Genomic DNA, 24,759 nt, shown 5'->3' on the forward strand with positions numbered 1-24,759 from the left:
AGGATAAAAATAACATTTGTGATTAATAAAAGTGATTTCCAAAAGAATACCTTCCTGCAAATAAAGCAGGGTAGTATATCTTGTATCTTTAGGGAACAGACTGTAATTGTGCTACCTCTCTGCGCTACAGGGGTCATCTATTTTAAATGAGCCTCTTATTTCCCAACTAGCACACAAATCAAATAAATTATACACAATATACTGCTCTATAATATGAGAGATAAGGATGGGATCTTGGGAGGTCACTTTGCCATATCTAGTGAAAATTAAGGATGTGTCCCTACGAATGCGAAACACAAAAACTTTCTAGCACCATTCTACTACTGTCCAATGACAAATGCATTGTTCTCGCTCATACATACACACAGTAACACACATACACACTTTCTGTCACTCACTGACAAACACACTCACACCCTCGCTCTAATTTCCCCTGTGTCTCTGCAGTGAGCTCACTGCACTGCGACTCTCCCTCTCTCCCCCCTTGCCACCCATCGTATAATAGAATATCGATCGCTCGCCTTTGCCGCAGTGTGCAAGCGAGTGTGTGTCTGACTGGGGCCCTCCAAGGTCATCACCATGGCAACTTGAGCATGGGGTCCTCTCACTGTGCCGTCACAGAGCACAGGTCAGAAGGGTCGCACGAAAAGGGGGACAAGAGGGGGAAGGATGGGGCACAAAAGGGGGTTGGTGAGTGCTGCAGTGTTTGGTGTACTAGACAGAGAGAAAAGGAGTCATGAGAGTTGCAACTGTCCTGTTATATTCCTCTGTGTATTCACGGGACCAGAATAATGAAGAAATGTACAAACTCGGTGCTGAAGGTCACTGAGTTCACTGCACCTCTTGCCATGCATACACAAACATGACTCAGTTGTAGTTTTGCCTGAAATGAACCAACTGTCTCAATTAATACTAGACAAAATAAAGGCCTTAAAAAACCAAGCCAGTGACAGTATCTTTACATCAGGGTTTATTGCACTTCCAGCGTTATTTAAATACTAAAAACACCCAACTTGCATTAAAATGTAAACTAACAGATTAAGAAAAAGAAATATTTCAAGTTTACAGACTGACCTTCAGATGTTGTAAGCAGAGCTGATAGATACTCGTATAGACATTCATCAATGTACCGTATCATTCCCAGTATAAAACACCACTACAAAGTACTGACTTTTTAACATGTACTCTCATATGTGTATATGTGTTTGGATTCATTTTTGTTGTTGTTGTTGTTGTTGTTGTTGCATGGCATTTATAAAGCCTTAAATGGCACTTTTCCTTTGGAAAATGAAACAATTTTAGCTGTTTGGAAGTGTATACATAATTCTTACAATTAAATAAAAATCTGATGGACAGAAGCTATTTCTACATCATAGTGCAGATGATGCTTTAGGAGATTAATAAATTGTGACATAAGGGACAGTGCAGGAAGCATGAGGATATTTCATACGAACCAGAGGCATTCAAGGTTTAAAATACATAGAGAAAGGCATATAAAGTTTATGATACTGTGCTTGTGAATTAATTATTTGTGCATATGGCAAATTATATGTATGAATAATTTTGGGAGAACAGCTATACAGTCTACAACAAAAATTATTTTTAGAGGCAAGACAAGGTGCATTATTGATACACAGGAATAGGTCAAATACAGAGAATATAGGATGCAGATGTAGCTCAGGAACAGATTTTCCTCAACCCCTCTGAGCTGATATGATTACAGGATCAAAGTCATCACTGATCATCGACCAGCACCTGCCAAAAGTTTTTCCTGCTCTTTACACCGACTCCATGAGGAGCTCTTCCATGTCAGATCCCTCCAGCTCACGGAGCGCAGCATGAGAGCCAATCACAACCAGCGTTGCTCCTGAGAGGAGAGGTGACAAATGGAAAAGGGGAATGTGAAGGGAAAGTACAATAAAGCGGGATGCTTTTCTTTGACAGGGCATGTCCACTCATAAATGCAACCGCTTTTATTTCAGAAACTTTCATTAAATTTAACAGCAGAATATTGTTTAATATATTAATCATATAAAAAGAACACATTACAGTTAGAGTAGCCTGACAAGCATTGCAACAAATCTTGCTGTATGTTTAGAATAACACAAATATGGTTTGGCTTACCCAGAACCCAAAACACTGCAGCTCCAGCTCCAGCCAACCAGAACACGGGTAGAGAGACAGCTCCAGCCAAACTCATCTGGTGAGGGACAGTCAGCTCTTTGCCTGGTTTACAATGAAAATGATCGATTTAAGCCAATATTTTCTTATTCTACACTCAGTCATTCATTTGAAGTGTTTTTGAATTTTTTAACTGTTTTGACATGTATGTTTTCTTGTCAAAGTGAGAGAGTTCAAATGTAATGAATTTGATTTATATTAACACTAAATAAAGTGACAGCTGTCCAGTTCCTCAAAAACCCTGCATACAGTATTTAGAATACAATACAAATGATTCTGGCGATTTTAATAATACACTTTATTCTTACAGGTACAACTTTAAAAAAAAACCTGTCAGGCAGCTGTGACAGCTTAACTCACCAAAGACAACCAGTTTGGACTCCAGGGACTTGAGGTGGATTATATAAAAGGCACCAGCGAACACAGCCAAGGCAATCAGTAGCATGGGAGAGCTGATACTGAGGAGAAGAAACATCAAGACCTATTATTAACCTCTTAATAATGGTGGTATGTAAAGCAGCATTTTTATATTCTTCTATTATACTTTTTTAAAACACATTTTCACATGGTTTGGATCTTCTTTTTGTAATACACACAAAATATACCCCTAGAAATGTTCCAGACAGCTTTCCTAAAGTTTCAGTGCATTTACGACTGACTGTGCGAGGGAAGAGCGGGGAAAAACATCCCCACTAACAAAACAATGTGAACGACTGACTCTTTGTTGGCCTTACATGCAGTAGAGGATGAGACCCAGGAAGATGAAGGTATAGTTGCTATTGTAAATTTCCACGTTTTTCACCACCCTCTGACACATCTCTCCAAAGTTGCGGGGTTTTGAAAATTTGCGTTGGTCCACAAAGCTGGCCCATGGCCTTATGGATACTCGACGCCTGTCGATCCACTCTTTAGCCATACTGGCTGAGAAACCTTTAGGAAGCCAGAGCCTATGAAATACAGAAAAGGCATTAAGAGCTTAATACACAGAGAAATATTAAGAGCTTCATTAATTAAAATGGTGAAACAGACATAGAGAAACTAGTCACTCTGTTAATATAGTAGCTGTAGAACAACAGTATCTGTAACAGAAGCTCCCATATATCTTTTTGGAAAGCAAAATATTTAATAAAACTAGAACAATTTTGAACAACACAGAATCTCAACAAATTTACACTCAAAACTTAAACAAGATAAAAACTTACCTTGCCAAGACTCCCGCTCCACCTGTGCCAGTGGGATGAGCATCCTCAGCAGCGAACAGGTCTCCAGCCTTGCTGTCCATGTCTACAAGACAGTTCTCTCCCTTTGGAGCTCCAGACGGCATCTACAGACTTCTGTGTGTGAACAAACATAAAAATGAATCCCATTTTCATTACTTACACCATTTCCATTTAGGTCTACATTCTAAGGGATTGTGTAAGACACTGGGCAGGCATGTCACAGATGTTTTTACTGGGTAACAACACAGAAGCCATTATTATTATATTACAGTATTATAGTGCAGACAAGTGTTGGGTATCAACAAAGGTTTACGTTGAAAAAGTAAAATATTATAAAACATATTATTGTTATTATAAGTAGACTCAAGTGTCACACTTACACTTGCTGTCAACAGATAATCCATAAATCCAAGTTCAGATCTATAATTTATCAAATGCAGCCTTAAATATGTTATAGCTTTAAAAAGGTATCAATAATGCTTTAATGCTTCCATTTTTAATATGTTATTATGTTTACATTTCATCCTGGAACTTTCTATTTGTAATTACTTTATATCTACTGGTCTAAATGTCATATGAGCGTCTACGTCATGTTGCATTAACAGAGTAATCTATCAGCATGACTGCTAGGTGGAGCTGCAGCTTTAAGAAGAAAGAAAGTTAGGGAAAATTTGCTAAATAAAAAAAAAGGCAAGTGTAGGTGGTTAACAGAGATAAATGCCTATAATTTACATTCTTGTTATTCACACAGGCTGAAAAAAAACAAGGCACACAGCGTAGGTGGAGAAGCTAAGTAGTGGAAAATTTTAGTCAACAAAGCCAGGATTTCCCACTGCCACATCACTGAACACACAGGATATTCTGGTTTCGTCCGCAGATCCTTACGTATTCGTTTATAAAGTAACGTAGACGGGTTTAATAAATGACGTAGTTAACGCCATATGTGTGATTTATAAAACTAACATGTAACAAAGACAACGTTTAAAAAAAAATAATGCTGGAGGTTCAGACATTGTCACAGCTCGCTGACGTCCATGTCCACCACCGGTGCAGAACAGACAGATGACTTCACTGTACACACGGACAGGTCGGTGTTTCAGACGAACAGAGAGAAGACTAGATATACCCGAACTCTCAGATCTATAATCCTTTACCTAAATATACTCACAGCAGAAGTTTGATAAGACTCCCTCAGGTTTTTGTGTCGCTGTTGTGGTTCACGGATGTGATGTGGATGTTACTTAACTTCCTGCCCTCTAGACGCACAACAGCGCCACCTACAGACAGACATCCTCAATACGATGTTTAATGTTTACAAATGTTTTACCTAGATAAACACGTGGGGAGTTATTTGGACATAGGTCTACATTCTTCTACCTACCTTTCAATTGTGAAAGTGCATACATCGTGATATTAGGGTAACACTGTTTAAGTACAAAAATATATGAATACCTGCAGCACTGGAAATAGTTTGTTAGATGTTTTAGATAAAGGTTTATTTAACATTTAATGTATTTTTAGCAAATCCAAAGTGTTTCAGCAATAAAGTATAACCTGGCCCATATCCTAATAATTTAATATTTACCATGTTTACTTGTTTAATATGTACATTTCCAAATAGTAGTGAAGGTTAGAGTGGAAATGAGTATGTTAGGAAGAAATCTTTGACTACTGTTTATTTTTTTAGTGATACCTCTGAACAGGGGTGATTTTAGACCCCTTTTAGGGGTGCTCAGGCTCACCTAAATGTCATCTCAGCACCCCTGAAAATGATAATAATAACTAATCATTAGACCTATTATTAACTCATGTCAGATTTCACAAACAGGTTCCACCACGCACAAACAATGTAGGAGATAGGGATGGATTTCATGGTGGAGATTAAATTCACAAGTTGAAAAGCAAATAGAGTTGCTGACTGTGAACATTGGGTCATCATTACTGTGACTTAGAAAGTGTGTGGTTACAGTCCCGTGGTGTGAATATTGTCAGACAACATTAGCCGACTTGCCAGGAAATGCATGATGCATTTTATTATTTTAGTGTAAGCAGAGATAAAATGCCAAACCCGTACAGTATTTTACAAAGCTTTTCAATTATTATTCTTCATTAACAAATAAAGGAACATTTTTTTCAGTTCAATGTTTACAATAAAGGTAGGATTTTTTTTTCAAAGACAACCTTTCAGGTCTCACTTTCAGGTGAGAATATGAGATCAGGGCTGTTCTGCATTACCCAGAACAGCCTAGTATTCAATTAGAGTAATTTAAATCTGTGGTTCAACGTATGTCTTTTATAAGATTATAGATTCTGTGGCTGCATATTAAGTTTTCTATTTGGCTGACAGCACGGAGGAGAGAGGAGGGCGATGGTGACAAGGGGACAGAGCAGGATTAGTTAGTCACCAGATAGACCACCGAGTTAAGTAGCCGACTTGTAACCGTCCGTCATTTTCCTGTGTTGGTTACCAGAAGGAGAGGTCGTACAGAAAATGCTATCAGTGACAAGAAAACGTGACCGGAAGTTCTCAGACAGGCGCAGCCCTGTGATTGGTCATTTTCCCTGTATTATTGTGGTGCTGTCCGCACTGCATAGCGCTGTGGGAGTTGTCAGATTATGAAACGGTCTTAACTGCGAAGGTGATTAACATTACTTTGTTGTCTTATGTTGTAAATACATTTTTTACACTTGCATAGCTGTTTGTTGTGCTCTGATATTGATAGGACTCGGGGCTTGTTTTTTAATCGGGACCGTGCGTAGCTAAACGTAAGATAACGTTTTCAGCTAGCAAACCGTTTACGTTAATAAACATTACTGCTCCTACTGAACTGGTTATCTGTTATGAATATGTCAAAATACACCAAGTGTGAGCCCAGTTGTTAATTTGAGTGTTTTGAGTTGTTGTCTTTGTATCTCAGTATCTGTCTGAAGTGTAATTTTGTATGTTGCTGGTATGTTTTTTTTCTTCTCAGGGAAACGTGACGTCTCAGGGAAACGTTACGTAACGCCAGGGGATTGCTGATTTGTTCCACCGGCTGCTGAAGAACAGCGTTAGCAGTCTCTGGCGTTCAACAGAATTATTAGCTATTCTTTGAAAACAACGACGACATAGCACATTCACTGCTGACATTTTGCATTGCAGCGTCGAGCTGACGGCGAAAATCGGTACGGCTGCTGATTTTTGTTAGCTAAAACAGACCCTTAAGCTAACCAAGCCACAGCGCTACGATAACGTTAGCATTCACTAGCTATGTGCTATAGTTAGCGCAGAGGACTTGCTAACATTATTGCCTTTTGGTAATTGCTCGTTTTCTCAGCCGGTTTACACTGGTTTTGTTGAGACATGCTCATCAAGGCACTTACCTGTTTAAAAAAACTACAGAAAATAATTTACTTCCTTACGTTCCCATAAATTTCATTAAAAATAATACATGAAATTCAACATGGCAGAAAATCGATGTCAGAGTTAAGTTATTAAATTAGTAGCTAATTTATGTACGAGTACGTACGTTACATTGCAGTAATGTTGAGCGTTTTATTTGTAATGTTGGCTGTAGGACTCATAAGGCTAAATTACACTGGAGTGTTGTAGGCTTATATGTATGTTGAATACATTGTTTTATTTGTTTATTTATTTATTTATTTTTTTTTATCCTGAACAGTGTTGACACAGGTGGGAAGGTGGAGAGGGCATTTAAGCACACCCTAATCATGGCTGCAGCGCATCACCTTGGGAACCTGCACAGGGACTCACTTTACTGGGATGAAACAGAGTGCCTGAACTACTATGGGATGTTGTCTCTTCATGAGGTCTTTGAAATAGTTGGTTCTCACCTGACAGAGACTGATATTGAAGTGCTCTCATTCCTTCTGAATGAAACCTGTTCTGCTTCACACCCCCTTGATCCAGTGGACTGGACAGTTGAACCCCGTGAGGGTGAATCGGATGACTCAGGAGTGTCTCCGAGTCCTGAGCTGCTAAAGGCCTGGAGGCGTTTAAACCCTCAAGGCTCTAAGCATCCCCTGTTGGCCTCATATAAACCCAAGAGTGGCCTTGAGCTGTTGCTTGAGCTGGAGAGGCATGGATACCTCAGTGATGGTAACCTGGAGCCACTACTACAACTACTGAGAATCCTCACTCGTCATGATCTGCTGCCTTTAGTGTCTCATAAGAAAAGGAGGACAGGTGAGAATGAGTCTCAGGGTATATCAAATGTTGAGATTATGATGACTGCCTTCTCGATTGTGAGGTATAATTGCATTCCTTTTCAAATAGTTCTACCTTAGCAAGCATTAATTTCTATTTTTTTATGTTTTACAGTATCTCCTGAGAGAATTGCACAGAGGTATGGATTAGAAAACACAGACTTGATGTGTATCTCTGGAATGCGTCAAAGGTGTAGAGAGACAGACATGCTGCTTCCATCTTTTACCCAGCAATTGAGAACTGGTAAGTTCACTGTAATATTATTTAGCTGGCTGGAAGTATAGGGTATAGTACAGTGGGTACTGAAAGTATTCAGACCCCTTTAAATTTTTCACTCTTTGTGTCATTGCAGCCATTTGCCAAAATCAAAAAAGTTCATTTTATTTCTCATTAATGTACACTCAGCACCCCATCTTGACAGAAAAAAACAGAAATGTAGAAATTTTTGCAAATTTATTAAAAAAGAAAAACTGAAATATCACATGGTCATAAGTATTCAGACCCTGTGCTCAGTATTGAGTAGAAGCACCCTTTTGAGCTAGTACAGCCATGAGTCGTCTTGGGGATGATGCAACAAGTTTTTCACACCTGGATTTGGGGATCCTCTGCCATTCTTCCTTGCAGATCCTCTCCAGTTCTGTCAGGTTGGATGGTGAACGTTGGTGGACAGCCATTTTCAGGTCTCTCCAGAAATGCTCAATTGGGTTTAGGTCAGGGCTCTGGCTGGGCCAGTCAAGAACGGTCACAGAGTTGTTCCGAAGCCACTCCTTTGTTATTTTAGCTGTGTGCTTAGGGTCATTGTCCTGTTGAAAGGTGAACCTTCGGCCCAGTCTGAGGTCCTGAGCACTCTGGAAGAGGTTTTCTTCCAGGATATCTCTGTACTTGGCCACATTCATCTTTCCTTCAATTGCAACCAGTCGTCCTGTCCCTGCAGCTGAAAAACACCCCCACAACATGATGCTCCCACCACCATGTTTCACTGTAAGGATTGTATTGGGCAGGTGATGAGCAGTGCCTGGTTTTCTCCACACATACCGCTTAGGATTAATGCCAAAAAGTTCAATCTTAGTCTCATTAGACCAGAGAATCTTATTTCTCATAGTCTGGGAGTCCTTTATGTGTCTTTTGGCAAACTCTATGCAGGCTTTCATGTGTCTTGCACTGAGGAGAGGCTTCCGTTGGGCCACTCTGCCATAAAGCCCCGACTGGTGGAGGGCTGCAGTGATAGTTGACTTTGTGGAACTTTCTCCCATCTCCCTACAGCATCTCTGGAGCTCAGCCACAGTGATCTTTGGGTTCTTCTTTACCTCTCTCACCAAGGCTCTTCTCCCACGATTGCTCAGTTTGGCTGGACGGCCAGGTCTAGGAAGAGTTCTGGTCGTCCCAAACTTTTTCCATTTGAGGATTATGGAGGCCACTGTGCTCTTAGGAACCTTGAGTGCTGCAGAAATTCTTTTGTAACCTTGGCCAGATCTGTGCCTTGCCACAATTCTGTCTCTGAGCTCCTTGGGCAGTTCCTTCGACCTCATGACTCTCATTTGCTCTGACATGCACTGTGAGCTGTAAGGTCTTATATAGACAGGTGTGTGCTTTTCCTAATCAAGTCCAATCAGTTTAATTAAACACAGCTGGACTCCAATGAAGGAGCAGAACCATCTCAAGGAGGATCAGAAGAAATGGACAGCATGTGAGTTAAATATGAGTGTCACTGCAAAGGGTCTGAATACTTATGACCATGTGATATTTCAGTTTTTCTTTATTAATAAATTTGCAAAAATTTCTACATTTCTGTTTTTTTCTGTCAAGATGGGGTGCTGAGTGAACATTAATGAGAAATAAAATGAACTTTTTTGATTTTGGCAAATGGCTGCAATGACACAAAGAGTGAAAAATTTAATGGGGTCTGAATACTTTCCGTACCCACTGTATATGGTACTAATTATCTGCTTGTTTCAGGCATTTACCCTCCTATGAGCGAGCAGTCCAATAGGAGGAGGAGGAAGAAGAGAGGAAACGGCTGGAGCCGTAGGCCCAAAAAATCAAGCAGACAGAGCCACACACCACCTCCACCACCACTACCACGACAACATAAAGTGTCCTGTGGTAAGTCCCATGCCAGCATTCCTAATCTTAGTCTCTTAGAATTTCTTCTCTTGGCGTCAGTACTGCCTTCATCCCCGTGTTTTCTCTCTCAAAACGCTTGACTTCTTTCATTAACGATGTAAACTCCAATTTCATTTTATCTATTAACATCTCCACCATCATTGCCATATTTCCTGGTTTGTCACCTAAAGACTGATGTTTTTGTCTATGCTGAAGCTCAGCTTGAGTTAAGGAGTTTTCATACAAGTCTGAACATTCAATGTTTTGTTTTCATTTTATTCAAATGCTCCCCTGAAGAAAGAAACTTTGCACACACAGATTAGTGTCTTTTTATTCCTTGCAGAAATTTGCATTACAAACAGCGATTTTTGCTTTGACTGCTGCAAGGCACTTGTACTGAACAGAATCAAAATAATGGATATCTTGGCCAGGTGTGCAAGTATTAAAGAGTTTGTCCTTCATCCAGGGGTCACACACCAACTTAAAAGTACCTAGGAGTCATTTGAACCTATAGCTAAATATTGCAAGACTTAACCATATTTACAGGGGAAAAATCTGCTATTTGGGACAAGACTATCATACCTTTTTACTAAATATATACGTTTTTATGTAAACACTTGTACTACCTGTAACTTACTTGTTCGTAGTGCTATAAATATTTTTTGGTCTAACAACCTAATTTACTGTCCCATGGTGCCAGAAAGCTAACACCTTACTGACTACACAGCTGATGCTGACTTCCCATCTCAAACACATTGAAAATTCAGGGGCTCTATCAGATTTACAGCTTCAGCAGAAATGGTTCACAGCAATTGATTAAACTGTCGCACACAAAAATAACATATGAAATCCACAATTGCTTACTCCCCTTTCAGTTGACGGGCATCTTCCTATTAGTCAAACTGTTCACATGGTATGTTCATTGTTAAATGTTGACTATATTAAACTTAGTGTCACCTTAACTGTAACATCAACATCAGAGATTTTGTCACCTTACCTGTTTTTCCATCTTGCTCTTCTTTACTTTCTTTCCCCTCATTTCCCTTTTTCTCTAACCTATTGGTCTATGTTCATCTGCAGTTACTGCAAAGAGTGCAGACTGGTAGGTTGTCTCCTGTCCTTTTGTCTACTCTATACTGAATAAAGTTGTCCAGTCATCGCTAGATGCAGAACTTGTTCTGCTTTATCATCAAGCTTGATACAAAGTTGTCATAAGAGGCAGCTGTCAATCCACACGTCATCCTGAACTTATTTTGAGCAGTTGTTCAGAACAACCTCACTCTTATGTAATCAAATGTCCGTGTCGTCTTCTGCATTTCAATGATTTTTTTTTTTCTGCCTTTTGATCAATCAGTACTAGTTTTTTCTTAGCACAGTAAGCTTCAGATAACACATCAGTTGCTCTTTGTCTGAAGTGAGCTTAGTCCTTCCTGCAGACCTTCACAAATATTTTCAAAGTCCATCATTTCTTTCTGGTTAGAAATATGTATAGCAACAAAGGCCTGATGATTAAAAGTCGATTTTAAAAAAAAAACCAAAAAAAAAAAACCACACCTAACAATGAAGACAGCGCTTAGCTCTTCAGGATAAATGATGTGCCTGTGACTATAAACATGTTGCTGTCTTGACTCCACATTTGATTCCACCAGGTTGACTCAAGATTGTGACTCAGTTCGAGTAACCTAAGACACAATGGATCACGGAGACACAGGGGGAGACTGAGGAACAAAACAAAAAAGTCTGTCACTCCACTCTGTCCGTACATACTGCAGTGCGTGTGATCAACTCAGTCATGCGCTCTCTCACAAGTCTGGGCCGATGCCTAAGGTAAAAGAGGCTCACCCCTTTGTTACAACAGGGGTTGGTGCTGCCACTTTGCTCTGTTTTCGATGCTTGTGTATCATAATGTAGCTGCTCTCTACCCTATCCCCCTCAGGAAACACAATTTGCTCTCAAAAATCATCCTGTGATGTTCTCTAGTGTTGTGCACTGTGGATGAGAAAATATTTTGAGGTTATCTATTTCTGACAAGGTGTTGGTGTCAGTGTTTCACAGAACTGAGTCCTCAACAGTAAGCTTGAAATATTTCCAAAAAGTCTTCAACTGATGTTAAAAGCAAACATGGCAAAAAACCAAAACTCTCTGGAAAACCTGAAGTACATTTGATTTCAGCAAAATCATGCGAATGGGATATGTGCAGTAAGTCTGTTTTTAAATTCCCTGATATTTTTTGCACAAAATTACCCTGACAAACTGCACACACTCACACAAATATGGCCAATGTTCTGCTTCTGTGTCTTGGCAGGGTTGTCTTTGATAATTTGTCTTTTATTGGAAATAAATTGTACAGGTGTTGATAGTGACACGCATTCACTTTTTGGCTATAAAATACTTGGATTAAGTTTCACCAGTAATTAACATTTTAGATCTTTGATCATAATGCTTTTGTAACTGTACGAGCATATGATCATAGAAAAACAAAAGTTGATGACAAAAAAATTGCAGTTTTAAATTGTACTGAAACAAACATATCTTGTCTCTTATGTCTCTGTGGTACTATTTTCCAATTTCAGTGTTGTATATTCTGATATGCTGTAAACCAAACAGTGATGACAGTCGAGTTTTGTTTAGGTCACTTGTTTGGATTATTTGTGATCAGTCTTAGTAAATGACATTGAGCCCTTAAAGAATTTCACTTGGAGCAGTGAAGCCTGTTCTGTAACCTGCAAAGACAAAAAAGAAAAATGTTGGACATATCCGTGAAAGTGTCAGTTATTGCTACATATGGGGAAACCTTTAGGGCCTTCATTTCCCCTCAAACTGCTTTCGTTGCAAGTTGTATATTTCAGTCAGTTCACATTATACTGGCTAAATAGAAATTCGGCTAAATCAGCTTTTGCTCAAGTTGAGAAAATGCTAATTTGACACAACTATCTCTTCTATCACAAGGACTGGTTTTGGATTTCATTTCAGATAGTCTAAAATGGCTACCAACATACACCTGTTAATAAAAGCCTATGTAACCTCTACTCAGCCAGTTTTGAGGAAAATAATCCAACAGTGTTCTGAAGGAAGCTCCTGCTGTATCTTATCTCTGTGCCCATGTGAGTCCTCAGTGTGTGTTTGTCAAGAGGGAGCAGAGAAAGATAGGGCAGTTCAGTCCAATGTTGGCCCCTAGCATTTAAACAGGCTTCAAATACTCTTTCTTGTCATGATTCATCTCTCAGATCGTTTTCAGTGAAGTGTCTCAATTACATTCTGACAATGACAACTGCTGTTACAAATGCCCAGAAGGTGTTTGTACCCTCAGCTCAGTAGAGGTTTTGTCTTATCTAAATGGGGTGCTTGTGAAGGCCCTTACTTGGTTTAATGGACACTGTTGATTGATGTTACTACTGGGGCTTAAATAATGGGTTGGTGAAGGTGAGGGTAAGGGAGTTGGTCAAGGTAAGAGTAGTCCCAAGCATCCCACTTGGATATTACCATGTTACACTGCAAGAGCTACTGTTAAGGCATTTCTGAGCTGATTAACTTGTCAGTACCACGTATTGCTCTGATTCAAACCTCATTACAGCTAAGAGAAGTGAGTGCTGTGCCATGTCTGCTTGATGTTGAAAAAAAAAAAAAACAAAAAACAAAAAAAAAACGACAGATATCCAACCCATTGTGCTTGTCTCTTTCTCTTTCTCTCCTTTTTCTGTGTTCGCAGTTCTAAACAGACCAACCTGTGTGTCAGGAAACAGTATCCTTACACACAATGAGAGGGAGAGAATGAACACTAAATGCTCAAACTACGCAAAATGGTACAGTGATTTCTATTGTCTATGGGGAAAAGAGAGTTCTGTCTGCCTGTCTCTCAATACTCCCCTAACTCTTCACACTCTCGTTGAGTCGTTCAACAGAAAAACGGATCGATAAAGAGTTGAAGCTCTCCGTGCCAAGTGACTCCTCGTAAATGGGTACTTAAACTTTTTTTTTTTCTTTTTCTTTTTTTTTTTTTTTTTTTTTTTGGTAGGGTGAGATGGAGGAAGCCAAACGGGTTTGGTGTTTAAAGTGAGAAAATGAAAGCTGTGCTTCCTAATGTTCTGTCTAAGTGGATGTCTCTGTGTCTGATGAAGCGTGAAGTGCTCTGTAACCCTAACAAAATGACTATCACTGTGTTCCTGTGCTTTTAAATGGCCTTCTCAGTGCCACTATCTCTACCTCCATCCTGTTCCGTATAAAATGGGGAGGCAGAAATGGAGAACATCCATAAATACAGTAATTGCATGAAGGGCATGTGTTTATCACAGCCTCACAAAGTGTAATGATCCAAAAACTTGAGCTGTTAACTGTACTTCAGTATTTTACTGAGCCCATACTGATTATTATAGAGTGTAAAAGGTTAGGTCATATGCAGAATTCTGTCGTTGGGTCAGATCTTTATGTTATAGTTCTGAACCATGTACACTCTTTTACTAATAACCAAAGCATTGTGGTGTTATTATCCATACTGAATACATCAAATATTCAGTGGAGGTTAGGAAAAAAAATGTGAATTCCTTGGCTAATGATATCAAGAAAACCTGTAGAGTCCAGCCAGTGAAACAAGATTGGAGCTGTGGGTTACAGCAATTAAAAAAAAAAAAAAAAAAAACCCTTAAACATTTAGTTTATAACTCGTGGAAAACATCTGCTGATGTCAACCATGCCTCATAAAAAAAACAGATTTCAGATTGATTTACAATCAGGAATATTTGATTTTCTTGAAGCCAGAAAATGTTAGAGTTGCAATTTAGTTTTATGGCTACTTTTTCTAGGAGTGGGACACGCCACAGATTGCTCAGTAATGTAAAGAACCCCTTCTTAATACTAAAGACTTAAAGGAATAATTGGAGTTGGCTAACATCTCTATTTACAAGTGTGTCATATGCATACCATGGTGCATGGAGTAAGCTGGCTCTCCTCCCAAAATAAAGTAATCACTGTGTCTAAAGTGATGCATTATCTGACCTTGATGTGCCACAACATTATTGGAGAAATGCTTTGTGGACTAATGAAACTAAAGTTGAATTGTTTGGGGGGAACACACAGCAGTTGGTGTGTGTGTGGTATAAAAGAGCCTTTCACACCAGACATCCTAAGGTGGCTTAGATGAAGCATTTCTTTAAAGAGAAATTGTCATTTGTTTGAGGTTACTGCTGCTAAATGCTGCTGCCACTGGTACTAAAGCCAAGGGTTCACAAGCTTTTTCCACAAACACTGAATGTTTTAAGTTGTTGACTCAATTAATGCAGAAGGCCTAGCTATTCCAAAGTGTTCACACATTTTTTTTCTAGATTGTGCATTTGACATTCTGTTTTCCCCACAGAATGCTGAAATGCTCAGATACAATCTGTCATTGATTTGTCAGTATGCTTGCATTAACCAGATATGTACATTGACTGTTAATACCCCCCCACCTTAGACATGTTTTTATTCTTTTTCAACATTGAATGACAGCAAATGCATTTTTAACACTGATTCCAGATAAGGATTTAGTCAGTTAATTATCTTTACATATTCATAGGTTATAGTGCTGTAAAGTTACAGTTTTGTCACTGCAGCTGGTTTTCCTCATGGATTTTTGTTTTTTTTTTTTTTTTGCTCCATTTAAGTTAGCCTCTATGTTCTCAACTGATAGGGGGCCCACTGCAGATAAGCATCCCGCAGCATGATGCTGCCACCACTGTATTTTAGAGTGGGGATAATGTAGTACCAGTGATGAGCAGTGATTGTTTTATGCCAATTATAGATGGCAAAAGTTACAGTTAAGTTTTCTGTCCTGATAAAACTTTATTTGTACATTGGATCAGACGTGTTTTATTTTTTTGCATAGTAGTTGTACGCAGAGAGCCTCTCATAAAAAGACCTCTTGGAGGCCTTTGTTGTGCTAGCACTCAGTATTAGACAGATTAGTAACTTTTTCATGATTGACCGCACTGGAGAGTATTGTTGTTCTGTAACTTTTTTTTTTTGTACATTTCTCCTGATTGATATTTTTAAGGAACAAATCATTAATAGTCTCCAATTGTTGATGCAGTTGCAGCCATCAAAGACACTTAGTGTTTGGAGTCGACTGTTAATCAGTGTTGTAAAACAATAAAACATGAACAAGGGGGATGAATGCTTGGGATATACACTTTAGCTTCTATAAGAGTAGCCATAATTTGTGGTATACCAAGGATTTTGTTAATGTAATGTGTCCAACTGAAATCTGTATGTATTATCACAGAATTGACCTGAGGAAACATGATTATAGCAATACCCCTATCAAGAAAAACATTTTACCTTCATTTTTTGGTTGTTTTTTTTTTTTTTTTTTTTTGGCTTTTCAGTTGGATCTTATTTCCAATGCAGCATATTTTAAAGATTTGTTAAACCTTATTGATTAAGCGTCCCTTTTGATCCAGTCCTCTGTTTTCATAGTAATCTAATTACAGCCTTGTGAAACATGAATGCAAAAACTGATGTTTGGTTATCGCTCTCCTAGAAATGTTAAGAGATTCAAAATCAATTCCTTAATTCAACATTTGCATTTCTGATGTTGGCATTTTCAAACTTTATCCCTCATGAGTCCTTTCCCCATAGTCCCAAACAAAATATAAATGGAGAGAGGGTAGATGTGACTGAGTTAAAATGTGTAACTTCTGTCTGTGGATTTATTGCTCTAGTACAGTTAATAATGTACAGACCTTGATTAAGTGTTAATGTGGTACTTGGTGCTCACTTGAAATACAATCATTTTGTACCATATCTGAGGCTTCAGTCAATGTCTTCCCATCAAATTTACAAGTGTGGCTTTTCACACACAACTCTGGGTGAAGTGAAGTACTTAGGCTTATATAAAATAAGTGATTGTGTTGATTTTTAACATTTTAAAGCTGTTTTAACATTTTACTGACAATATTTATTTTAAGCACAGTCTGAAGTTTTTTTTGTTTCCTTTTTTGATTTCACCTGTTTTACTCCCTAGAAGTTCAATATAGGGCAGCAAATAGGTTTTAGTAGGGCTGGGGTTTAAATAACAAGAAATGCAATAATGGCATTAAGACTGTGAAAAAGGTTTTTGCACAGCTTTGCAATGATCTATTGATATTTCTAGAGCATATGATGTCATTGGTAGTAAATACTGTTTTAAACTAAAGGGCTTTGAGTGGGAGAGATGGATTTTTGTTGCAGCAAAAGTCATCAGCAGCTGGTTTCCACATGAAGCTCTGGAATAATGACATGGGAGACGATCTCAGCGGTGCTCTTGCTCAGTACAGTATGTATCCTCTGATCTTTCTCGCTGTGCTGTTGCATGACCGCCAAATCCTGTTACTGCGGAACTCCGGGAGCTATCTATTTTCAACATTAAAGTTGCTCAGAATGAATTTGGTGAAACACTGGGCCGGGACAAAAAGCCACTCCAAGGCGTGACAGTGCTAAGTTGCTTTCATTGCTCCCACCAACATTTTGACGGGGGTCAAGTTAATTTGAATGGATTCATTACATGAACTCTGCAGCCATGACTTATGTATCAGTCTTTGCTCATTAATGGCAGTCATCTAGTTTACAGCTGACATTAATACTTAAAAATTATGGAATTTCCTGGGAAGAAAAGGAATTATACTACTGGTTCAGAGTATTTCTCTTGATGCTCCAAAACGTCAGTAACACCATCACTAAGAACTAATTTTGAAGTGATCGCACCAGTATTTAGCACAAAAGCGCACACAATGGACGTAGCAGGGTCTGTATAGCTCCGGTTTCTTACAGGTTTGCCCTGTCCTGCTACATCAGTCTATTCGCTCTTTGTCAAGCATTTAAGAAATATCCTGAACATACTTTGCCATACAGTTTTCAGTCACTAGTCACTAGACCTTTTGTCTTTTGGGAACTCTATGCTCTTGAACTTCTTTTTAAAAACCCTGCTCAATTTAATGCTCCAACATAGATAACCTAAATGAACTGTCTTTTAATGATTTTGTCTTTTCCCTGTTTCTCTTCCCTTTGTTTTGACTTCATGACCCCTCCCTTTCTGTCTGCTATATGGGTCTGTCCAATTTGGTTTGTTCCACTGTTCATTTCTTTTCACTTGTCCCTTAACATTTCCTTTACTTTCATCACTTTTACTTTTTATCCCTTTTACTCTCCACTTTTCACACTGTGTATTTGCTTTACCCTCATTCACAACTGTCGTTATTCCATTATTTCACCCCACTCTGTCATCACACCTTCACCACTTTTTCCACCCCTGCTTCCTCCTTCCTCTTCCATTATCAGATATCCGCCTGCGTGTCAGGGCTGAATACCTGGAGCATGAGTCGGCACTCCGAGACGGTGTCTCCTCGGATAAGCGGCAGCCCCTGGAGCGGCAGTTTGAGTTGTTCAGCCAAGCCAATTCACTGCTGCGTGCCAGAGACCTGGGTTCCATCGTCTGCGACATCAAGTTTACAGAACTGGATAACCTTGAGGCCTTCTGGAGTGACTACCTGAGCGGAGCTCTGCTTGAAGCCCTGAAGGGAGTTTTCATCACTGACTCCCTGCGGATGGCAGCAGGGTCTGAGGGCGTCCGCCTGCTGATCAGCGTGGACCAGGATGACTATGAGGAAGGCCGAAGGCTGCTAAGAGCAAGAAGAATGTTGTCATCTGGTAACGACGGGCACACAGAGACTCACTGGGCTCTATAAGCTGATAAGACTCTTTGGCACTGGGTGGACTATATTAACTTTAAAGAATGGAATACTATGGAATGCTTTTGAAGGTTATGGCTACAGTCAAATTTGAAAGCAGCTGAAAGAGTTTTTGTGTAGTTGCAGTCAATGTATTTACCACTAGATGGCAACACTTACCGTCATTTATTTGTGTTTATAACATGCCTTATATTTACAATAGTCTGTTTGATGGCTTTTAGTTAAAACATTGCCATTATTTGTGGAAAAAGAATAATAATAAATCAATGTGCTTTTCTTCTGAATTCACGTACAGGTGCTTGTAAGACACCAGGATGAAAGAGATCAAGATTTTTCCTGTTAGTCTCTGTGAGAACAGGAGCAAGAAAGACTGTGCCACAAGTGGTAAGCCCCACACATGAATTTAAATTATAAAGTTAAGGCAATTGGGCTACCACAGATGACTCTATGGTGCTGACACAGTCACATGGTCACGAGACTATGCAGAGTCAATTACCCACCAACTTAACAAAACCCCTTACAGAGTATTGTGCATTTGTTGTAAATGTATGGATAGATAGTGGACATTCAAATCCCCACATTTTTTAAAAATACAGATTACAATTATACCCAGAAAATCATGCTTTAATAAAATTTTGGATTTGTTAACTATAACTTGCTCTAAAACTAATGTAAAGGAAAAAGTTGCCTGCTTAAAAGTTTCAGCTCTTTAAAAAAAAAAAAAAAAAAAAAAGATGGAGAGAATGGAGTACAGTGAGCTGTTCTCAGTACACAATGACCTTTGGATTGACTTTGGAGACCCTAGTCCACACATGTACACCTAGATTACAAACACCGCGATTCTCAGCCCTGTTTGCAACGATAACCCAAGTTGTGATTGCCATGGTCAGTGAGTACAGCAGTTGCCAGTAGATGACAGCAGTGATTAGGACTAGGCCTCAGCAGACCATGGAAGATTCATCATCACAAGCTTGTCAACAGCAGCTCGGATAATGCAGTGGTGGCTTGTGTCCGGGCTTCTAGCAAGGCCCCAGCAAGTGCTTCTCTCAGCAAGTAAAGCACAGGACAGTGCGTCGGTCAATAGAAGTGATGTTGGGGAGATCAAAATCAAAAGTGCACATCCCAGCTCCACTCAGCCCTGCCATGTAGGCCCAGTAGAGTGGCTCACGAACGGCCGTCTGCTCACCCTGCTGGAACTAATGCCTGGACTTCACTCATAGAAGACGATCAATAAGGCCCCTCACTCTAAGTCCCTTCATACAGGCACGACTTAAGCAGGCAGACTTGCTACTGTCTGAAGTGCAGGGCTGGGCACAGTGAGGGACAATGGACATTATTCCATGTTCTGCTTTTTGCTAAATTAATTTGTTAACGTGTGTATGTTTGTATTGTTCATAGAAGCAAAATGAACTCCTTCAGGGGAATTTTTTTTTTGTTAAGAAAATTTAAGTTTGTTGTAGCAATTCTTTTTGGAAATCTTTATAATATACAACTTATTTCTGGTGAATAATAAAGGATTGATGACCTAAAGCTGTCTGTGCACATTATCAACTTTTTTGACAATTTCTAAAACAATTATTATTGTGATAAAATTCCTACCCACAGGTGCTTATAGTACAGTTGTTCCATAAATTTCTGTGAAATACAATTTTGTAGACAAACAGTTTTAAAATCACCCATAAAATTCTAGCCTGCATTTGTATTACATTTAATTTAAGTCTTTGAACTTAAAACTTTTCAAACTATTAACAGCATCAAAGATATTTCCAAATCAAACTGAAGAACACTCCTCATATTTTTAAATCTCTGGCTTATGCTCAATGTTTTTGTCTCATATTTTGTCATAGTCCTTATGCATTGTGAATGGTTTTCTGAATTGGTTTTTTTTTTCTTTGGGGGGTGGTCCTCCACCTGTATTAGACAGTGTGCCCTCTCCCTGCCCCTTATGGTCTGAAGAGGTCCCTCAAATACAGGTCACTGTGGATCAGATCCTTAATTATTTCTTCTTGCTCTTAGGTATGATGAAATCTGAGAATGGTGTGTGTGTGTGCTCATAACAGATTATCAGACTACCTATACTTATGCTATTTCTTTCATCCTTGAAGGTCTAATTGCTATAGCCAAAATACAACATCACATGAATTGTTTGATGTAACCTAAGTGTCAGAAAATTTGCCCTTTGTTCAATTTAAAAAAAATAAAGCATTTCTTATTTGTAAATGAAACATTAAGAAATTTGCTCTACAAGATAATTTCCTAAAGATTCCTAAAATATACCATGCAGTGCATATATATATATATATATATATATATATATATATATATATATATATATATATATATATATATATATGTGTGTGTGTGTCCAGCCCTGCAACCTATGTTTTGCGAATAGAAAAATATATCTTAGTTTTCAGAATGTCATAATTAGTTATGTACCTCTGTAGTTCAAAGATTACAAACTCTACAGAATCTGTTCACAAAGAACAGAATCAACGAAGGAACATCTTGAGGATGCTCAATCAATACTTACATTAATAAGGAATGGCTAATGGTAAAAAATGAAATGGTAAAAGAAGGTTCGGGTGGGCTGTGTGGCTTTGCACATTTGCTTGTGGGTGTGAATGTGAGTATGAATGTTTGTCTCTCTCTGTCAGTCCTGTGATGGACTGGTGACTTGTTCAGGCTGTACCCCACCTCTCACCTAATATCAGCTGTGATAGACTGCACCGCCGCTCAATGCTCTGCACAATAAGCAGTACAGATAATGGATGGATGACTGCTTATGCTACTGGATATGCAAATGTTGGTTCATTACTTATCAATGGTCCTTCTTTGGCATTAGGTCTTCGGGTTGTTTGCTCTAGGAGCACTGTTACCTCACAACAGGAAGGTTTCAGTTTCAAACCTCATTCGATCCTGGAGCCTTTCTGGGTGGATTTTGCATGTTCTTCCATAGTTGCGTGGGTGTTCTCTGGGTAGTCCGACTTGTACAGTCCAAATACGTGTAACTTGGGGTTAGGATAATTGGTGACTCTAAATTGGGCATAGGTGTAAATGTGAGTTTGTGTGTCAGCCAGCCCTGTGATAGACTGGTGATCTGTCCAGCATGTGCCACACCTTTTTCCCACTGTCAGCTGGGTTTGATTCCAGCCCACCTGTGACCCTGGATGTTCCAGGATAAGCAGTAGATGATGGATGCATGTGTGTCTGCAAGAGGGCATTTACATTGTTTTGCTCAGAAATCTGCAAGCATTCTGAATTAGTATTGAGACTGTGAAAGGTTTTGGGTGCTCTTTGATCCAAGGTTAGGTCATATGTTGCCATATGCAATTTAGGCATGTTATGCACATGCTAAAGTAGCTTATTTTGACACTTGTAAGTCTGAATTTGTCTAATTGTTTCAGTTTGCAAAGTTAGCTCTATATTTCCATGCTTTGTTTATAAAAGTATATAAAAACTCAAAGTGCACAAAATCTGCAGCTGTCAGTGCTATGCAATAAAGTTCAGTCCATTGTATGTCTATGGGCATTTCAGGGTGTATTCTTGTTGATTCACTTCTGTTGCCAGATTTTACAGGTCTTTCATTTTAAATATTTGATGTTACTTTTTTGTCACTTGCTCTTTTAAAGACACCTCCATTATTAGTTTAGAGCACTCTGACCACAACTACCCTTTTAAAATGCTGCTGAGTATACAAATGAAGTTTTATTGTTGATCTGCTATCAGGGATGACAGTAAGTGGGACTAACCCTTGGGGGAAAACCTGATGGGGCCGTTTCTACCCTGTTCAGAGTATGCCTTGTTTGATGACCAGCTAAGCTGCCCCAGGCCTGCCTTGGGAAAAACTGAGATTTTTGAAAGTCCAGTTCTCACCACACCCAACCTTAAAGCTAGACCAGCGATGTGATGCCCAGAGGGACACCTAGGCACTCTTTCTGAGAAGTCTGGAAAACTACAGAGGTCCAACACAAAGGGTTCAGCCACGTTCCTTTTCTGGCTTTTCTCAGATGACCTTACCTCTATGAGGGACTTGTTTGTCAAAAAAATTGGGACAGATATCTGGAGCATTTGGGAACATTACGCTCACAAATATCCAAGGACATAACACAGGCAAAGCGGCATCAACAAGCCCTGTACTTTTCATCAGACTGTCATGTCCCAGAGAAGTCAGATCCCACTTCAACAGGAAATAACTGAACTGAACCTACTTCTACACTTATGGCCATTTCTCCAGTCTTCCTTTTCAACTTGCTGTGAAACTTAAAACTAAGCAGAGCTACTAGAGCCATTAGTATGGATGTCACTGAACCTTCTCCTTCCAATTAATTCCTTGATAAATCTAGATGCTTAAGGGGATAATCAGACTTATTTTGCCATTTTAGAAGCTATGCATCTCTGCTTTCTTGTGCATAGTTGAGAAGACAGACACCACTGTCAGATGTACGCAGCAACTTCACCTACCAGAGCCTCTAAAGCCCACTATAAATGACAGTTTTTGACTGGCCACAGCTGAAGGATCGTTTTGATTCTGAGAACAGGGTTTGTGTCTGTGAGCTGTAGTGGACACCAGGATTCTGCCATGATTCTGGTCTCCTCCTGACCCTTTGAGTCCACACCAACACCACCACAACCGTTCCTCGTCTGCAGTTTCAGCACAGCAGCAGCTTGCGGCCAGTATACTCCCTTGATGCCTCACTGATCTACATCCAGGTCAAGGATTCTACAGATGGGGTCAAAGTTCCCGTTGCTATGGTGACGGAGCTAGAGGGGAAGGACAGCGGCAGTCTTGTGACAAAACAGGGTGGGGACCACAAGACTGAGGGAAACCATGACAAGGGGGGAAACAATTACAGAGCCAATGTTAAACATAATCAAACAAAATTGCTTTTTTTTTTTTTTAAATGAACTGATCGGTTTTGACGTGTTTTCACTTTCTATTACCTGTAGAACAGATATATTTCTTTCTTTACAGTGTAACATTTTCTGTGGTGAATGATCAGTTTAAAAACACTTCATAGAGACATCATAGGTTTTGTGTTCTGTGGTGCAAATTGTATTGGGGTGGAAAAGCTAATGAAATGCCGGGTTGTGTGACAGGACACTGGTCATCATTGTCCTGTAGATTTTTATTCCTCTGTCCACAGGTGTTCTTTGCACCTCCTTGATTGGATGGAGACTCAAGTCATCTTGTGGTAGCTCAACCCTAAATCAGTCTCCCATTGAAACGTGTCATCTAAAGCTGATAGACACTATAGCCTTCTGCAGGTGCACTGGGGATGCCATTATTATATATACCCTACAGCATATGGTACGTCTCTCTGATGGGGAAATTTCTGCAGCCTTTATTGAGTAGAGAAAATTTGATTAGGTGGTCTTCTTCAAACCCTTCTTCCTCGGTTTACATCTTTATTGCGTGTGTTTGAAAGATGGTCAGTCATGACAGATTTCTCTTGGGATTTTTATGACATGGGAGCACATTTTTCCAAACACATGAATTTGAGATGAATTCTTAGGCAACTTAATTATTATCAAGCCAGAAAATTTCAATTTTTTTTTCTGATGTCTGTGTGTATTCCTTAAGCAGTAGTTCAAGAAATTATAAAACTTGTCATTTCCCATGGCAGATGTAGTGTAATTTAATTAATAAAATTAAGCCAGACTTCTTGTCTTTATAAATCAAATACATTATGCAAGCCAAGTGTGTGTGTGTGTGTGTGTGTGTGTGTGTGTGTGTGTGTGTGTGTGTGTGTGTGTGTGTGTGTGTGTGTGTGTGTGTGTGTGTGTGTGTGTGTGTGTGTCAGTGAGCAAAAGGAGCTGCAGGTTTATCTGCTGAGCAGGGACTCTGTTTTCTATGCCCTGCAGGTGGCAGCATATAGATGAATCACCAATTTAAGGAAGCCTTACATTCAAAACAGTTGAGCTGCAGCTGAATATCTAATGTGTCATGTCAGAAACACCTGTCATGTCATGAAGATATAGACAGAAATCTCCCAGAACACAGACTGATTTCCAAATGTGAACTTTAGGAACTTTATAGCTTGTTAATACATACCTAATGGCATTATTATGCAGGCCTCTCTCCACTGGGCCTTTTTAAACATTCTGCAGCTACAGATAAAGGCAGCATTGTCCACATCACACTGACGAAGGGGCATCTTCAAGAGGACTTGACTTGAGGTTTGTGCAGCGATTTTTAATCCTCCTAATACTTTTGATCACTAATTACCTCGGATGTGTGGTGATCCCGTCATCATCATCTGAACGACCGTCTGTGCCTTTCTCCCGCCTTCCCCTTCTCCTCAGCAGCAGAACCACAGCCACCGGGTCGCCATGGAAACCGCTGAGAGAC

General features: G+C 39.4%; 2 protein-coding genes across 5 annotated transcripts; one reads left to right on the forward strand and one right to left on the reverse strand.

Annotated features, from left to right (window-relative positions):
* Window positions 1-952: 952 nt before the first annotated feature.
* Window positions 953-4,674, reverse strand: rabac1 (Rab acceptor 1 (prenylated)). Of its 3 annotated transcripts, none has more exons than XM_026317575.1 (6): window positions 4,570-4,674; window positions 3,384-3,515; window positions 2,916-3,128; window positions 2,542-2,639; window positions 2,125-2,226; window positions 953-1,867 (listed from the first exon to the last, which is right to left on the reverse strand). In XM_026317575.1, exons 2-6 carry the CDS (start codon window positions 3,503-3,505, stop codon window positions 1,779-1,781), a joined length of 624 nt encoding a protein of 207 aa, XP_026173360.1. In that variant the 5' UTR covers window positions 3,506-3,515; window positions 4,570-4,674; the 3' UTR covers window positions 953-1,778. The 3 variants fall into 3 exon arrangements, with proteins under 3 accessions (XP_026173360.1, XP_026173361.1, XP_026173363.1); XM_026317576.1 differs by having other exon boundaries at window positions 4,556-4,656; XM_026317578.1 differs by having other exon boundaries at window positions 3,384-3,512; window positions 4,570-4,653.
* A 1,272-nt stretch (window positions 4,675-5,946) lies between these two features.
* Window positions 5,947-19,937, forward strand: dedd1 (death effector domain-containing 1). 2 transcript variants are annotated; one of them, XM_026317532.1, is made up of 7 exons: window positions 5,947-6,040; window positions 6,374-6,566; window positions 7,064-7,587; window positions 7,723-7,851; window positions 9,565-9,711; window positions 17,998-18,366; window positions 18,703-19,937. In XM_026317532.1, exons 3-7 carry the CDS (start codon window positions 7,113-7,115, stop codon window positions 18,723-18,725), a joined length of 1,143 nt encoding a protein of 380 aa, XP_026173317.1. In that variant the 5' UTR covers window positions 5,947-6,040; window positions 6,374-6,566; window positions 7,064-7,112; the 3' UTR covers window positions 18,726-19,937. The 2 variants fall into 2 exon arrangements, with proteins under 2 accessions (XP_026173317.1, XP_026173316.1); XM_026317531.1 differs by having other exon boundaries at window positions 17,998-19,937.
* The last annotated feature ends 4,822 nt before the right edge of the window (window positions 19,938-24,759 follow it).

This window comes from Mastacembelus armatus, chromosome 16, assembly GCF_900324485.2.
Source record: "Mastacembelus armatus chromosome 16, fMasArm1.2, whole genome shotgun sequence".
NCBI classification, from domain to species: Eukaryota; Metazoa; Chordata; class Actinopteri; order Synbranchiformes; family Mastacembelidae; genus Mastacembelus; species Mastacembelus armatus.

Coding starts and splice junctions, on each gene's coding strand:
- rabac1 (XM_026317575.1), bottom strand. CDS start 3,505: ATGCCGTCTGGAGCTCCAAAGGGAGAGAACTGTCTTGTAGACATGGAC. Junction 2,640..2,915: donor GGTCTCATCCTCTACTGCAT/GTAAGGCCAACA, acceptor TCTTCTCCTCAG/TATCAGCTCTCCCATGCTAC. Junction 2,227..2,541: donor GTCCAAACTGGTTGTCTTTG/GTGAGTTAAGCT, acceptor ATTGTAAACCAG/GCAAAGAGCTGACTGTCCCT.
- dedd1 (XM_026317531.1), top strand. CDS start 7,113: ATGGCTGCAGCGCATCACCTTGGGAACCTGCACAGGGACTCACTTTAC. Junction 7,588..7,722: donor TCATAAGAAAAGGAGGACAG/GTGAGAATGAGT, acceptor TATGTTTTACAG/TATCTCCTGAGAGAATTGCA. Junction 7,852..9,564: donor TACCCAGCAATTGAGAACTG/GTAAGTTCACTG, acceptor TGCTTGTTTCAG/GCATTTACCCTCCTATGAGC.